Below are 3,234 nucleotides of genomic sequence, written 5' to 3' on the forward strand. Positions count from 1 at the left end.
TGGATGAAGAAGGAATTCCTAGGCATACTCAAACACTAAAAGGAAGACTACAGGGGGTGGAAGCAAGGAGAGGTAGCCTGGGAGGAACAGAGAGAAATTATCCGAGGAGCCAAGGACCAGGTTAGACAAGCAAAAGCCCTGAGAGAATGCCACCTGGCCTGGGACATTAGGGGCAACAAGAAAAGCTTCTACATGTATGTAGTGATAAAAGGAAAGACTAAGGGAAATGTGGGTCCTCTCCAGAAGGAGATGGGAGACCTGCTTACGTGAGATATGGAGAAGGCTGAAGCGCTTAATTACTTTTTTGCCTCAGTCTTATCCGTAAGTGCTCAAGCCAAACTGACCAAGACACGGAAGACAAAGGCAGGGACTGGGAGAATGAAGAACCACCCACAGCATGGCCAGAACAGGTTCAGGACCATCTAAGGAATTTGGAGGTCCACAAGTCCATGGACCTGATGAAGTACATCCAGAGGTCCTAAGGGAATTGGCAGATGAAGTTGCTACGCCCATATCCATCATATCTGAGAAGTCACGGCAGTATAGTGACTGGAAAAGGGGAATCATCACCTCCATTTTTACAAGGGGAAAAAAAGAAGATCTGGGCAACTACAGGCCAATCAGTCTCACTTCTGTGCCCAGCAAGATCACGGAGGAGATCCTCCTGGAAACTCTGCTAAGGCACATGGAAAACAAGGAGGTGATTAGTAACAGCCAACATGTTTTTGTTAAGGGCAAATTGTGCCTGATAAATCTGGTGGTCTTCTATGACGGGGCTACAGCAGGGTGAACAAAGGAAAAGCAACTGATGTCATCTTCCTGGACTTGTGTAAAGAATTTGATGCTGTCCTGTACAACATCTTTGTCTCTAAATTGAGGAGCTTGACGAATGGACGACTCAGTGGATAAGGAAATGGCTGGATGATCACATCCAGAGAGTAGTGGTCAAGGGCTCAATGTCAAAGTGGAGATCAGTCACGAGTGGAGTTCCTCAGGAATAAGTACTGGGATAGGTTCTATTTAACATCTTTGTTGGCGCTGCCCTTCAGGCACTCCTGCAAGTGCATCACCCAGTGTCCAGTGTAGAAGCTGGTCTACAGAAGCCAGGTGGTGGAGGATCTGGTGGGCAACGTCCTCTGTGTCTTCCCAGTGCTCTCACCAAATTGTTTCTTCCTGTTGCTGCAGCCAGCCATGAAGGAGGGCACAGCCTTCAAAGGTTGGCACCCCTATGAGGATGATGCTTTCTAGCACCTGCTTGTGCCCCTGCAGCACCTCTGTGGGCATGCCTTCCTCCTGGAGCTGGGCACCATGGAGGAGATGCTGGCAAGAGCCTCCTGCATCCATGTGGAGCTGAAGTGGACGTGCACATGGGAGCAGCTGATGGAAAACCTGCTGTGCTTCCTCTGCCACCCTGAGGATGCACTGAGCAAATCCTTGTGTCACCCCCCTACCAAGTCAGGGTGCTGCCCTCCTCCCACTACTGCAATCTCCAGCTGCCACCTCCAAGAGGACTGTTTTCACTGTGGTGACATTTTGTCAGGAGAAAGGCAACTCAGGCCTCTTCCTAAGCATTTAGTGGGACAAGACAGGCTTCACTGGCTTTTACTTTCTCTTTGATAGGATTGTACTTTTCAAGGAACATTTGGTCATCTCATGAGGTCATATTAATCCTTCATGGGTCCTTAGGACAATAAGCTCTATCTTTTTGGTTTTAGATCATCTTTGGCAGGAAAGGTACCACTCAGAGTATCCAGAGCAAGCATGTGAGAGCTGCCTGCCTCTTTCTGCCTGCATCTTTACCACACACCCAGCCTGGTAAGATTTAGGTGTGTTGTATCTACATGGTGTCTCATTTACCCCCTCCTTATGGCAGAGGCCAGATGTCATCTCTCTGGACTTCCATAAGGCCTTTGACATGGTCCCCCACAACATCCTCCTCTCTGCATTGGGGAGGCTTGGTTTCATGGGTGGAGTGTTGTGGCGGATAAGGAACTGGTTGGATGGTCCCATCCAGAGAGTACTGGTCAATGCTTTGATGTCCAAGTGGAGATCAGTCACAAGTGATGTTCCTCAGAGGTGGGTACTGGGAGAGGTGCTTTTTAACATCTTTGTTGGTGACAGTGGGACTGAGTGCACCCTCAGGAAATTTGCTGAGGAGCCCAAACTGTGGTGTGGTCAGCACAGTGGAGAGAAGGGAGGCCATCCAGAGGGACCAGGACAGACTGGAGGGGAGGGCCTGTGTCAACTTATTAAGTTCAACAATGCCCAGAGCAAGGTCCTGCACCTGGGTTGGGGCAATCCCAAGCACAAATACAGACTGAGTGGAGAATGGACAGAGAACAGCCCTGAAGTAAAGAGCTTGGGAATGTTGCTTGATGAGAAGCTCAACATGAGCTGGCAATGTGTGCTTACAGCCCAGAAAACCAACTGTGTCCTGGGCTGCATCACCAGCAAAGGGGCCAGCAGGTTGAGGTTGAGGGATTCTGCCTCTCTACTCCATGCTGGTAAGACCTGACCTGCAGTGCCGTGTCCAGTTATGGAGTCCCCAACACATGAAAGACATGGAGCTGCTGAAGCGAGTCCGGAGGAGGGCCATGGAGATGATGAGAGGGCTGGAGCACCTCTGCTATGGAGACATGCTGAAGGAGTTGGGATTGTTCAGCCTGGCTAAGAGAAGGCTTCAGGAAGACCTTCTAGTAGCCTTCCAGTATCTGAAGGGGGCCTACAGGAAAGCTGGGGAGGGGCTTTTTACCACTTGTAGCGAGAGGACAAGGGGTAATGGATCAAAACTGCAAGAGGAGATATTTAGGTTAGACATTAGGAAGAAAATTTCAGTGTGAGCATGGTGAGACACTGGAACAGGTTGTCCAGGGATGTTGTAGAAGTCCCAGTCCCCGGAAGTGTTCAAGGCCAGGTTAGATGGGGCTCTGAGCAACCTGATCTAGTGGAAGGTGTCCCTGCATGGGCAGGGGGCTTGATCTAGATGATCTTTAAGGTCCCTTCCAACCCAAACCATTCTATGATTCTGTGATACTCCATGAAACTCTAGTCTCTGCATTCCTGATGTTAAGAATGCACAGGAAAAAGGGAGCAGGGAGACGAGCATCCACCTGGGGCTAAGCATCTATGCAACCAGTTTCTATCATGCCCATGTGAAACCATCCATCAGGCAGGCCACCCCCACATCTCATGCTTTCTGCTCACAAAGGAAAGGGGAACCCCATGGCAGGGAAG

General features: G+C 49.9%; 1 protein-coding gene across 1 annotated transcript in view; it reads left to right on the forward strand.

Annotated features, from left to right (window-relative positions):
* The first annotated feature begins 397 nt into the window (after window positions 1-397).
* Window positions 398-3,234, forward strand: part of MTX3 (metaxin 3) — an 18,164-nt gene continuing 15,327 nt past the window's right edge. Inside the window, 2 exon segments of the mRNA XM_010005420.1 lie at window positions 398-700; window positions 1,874-2,076. Coding sequence (XP_010003722.1) covers window positions 398-700; window positions 1,874-2,076 — 506 coding nt within the window.

This window comes from Chaetura pelagica, unplaced genomic scaffold, assembly GCF_000747805.2.
Source record: "Chaetura pelagica isolate M959 unplaced genomic scaffold, ChaPel_1.0 scaffold37, whole genome shotgun sequence".
NCBI lineage: Eukaryota > Metazoa > Chordata > Aves > Apodiformes > Apodidae > Chaetura > Chaetura pelagica.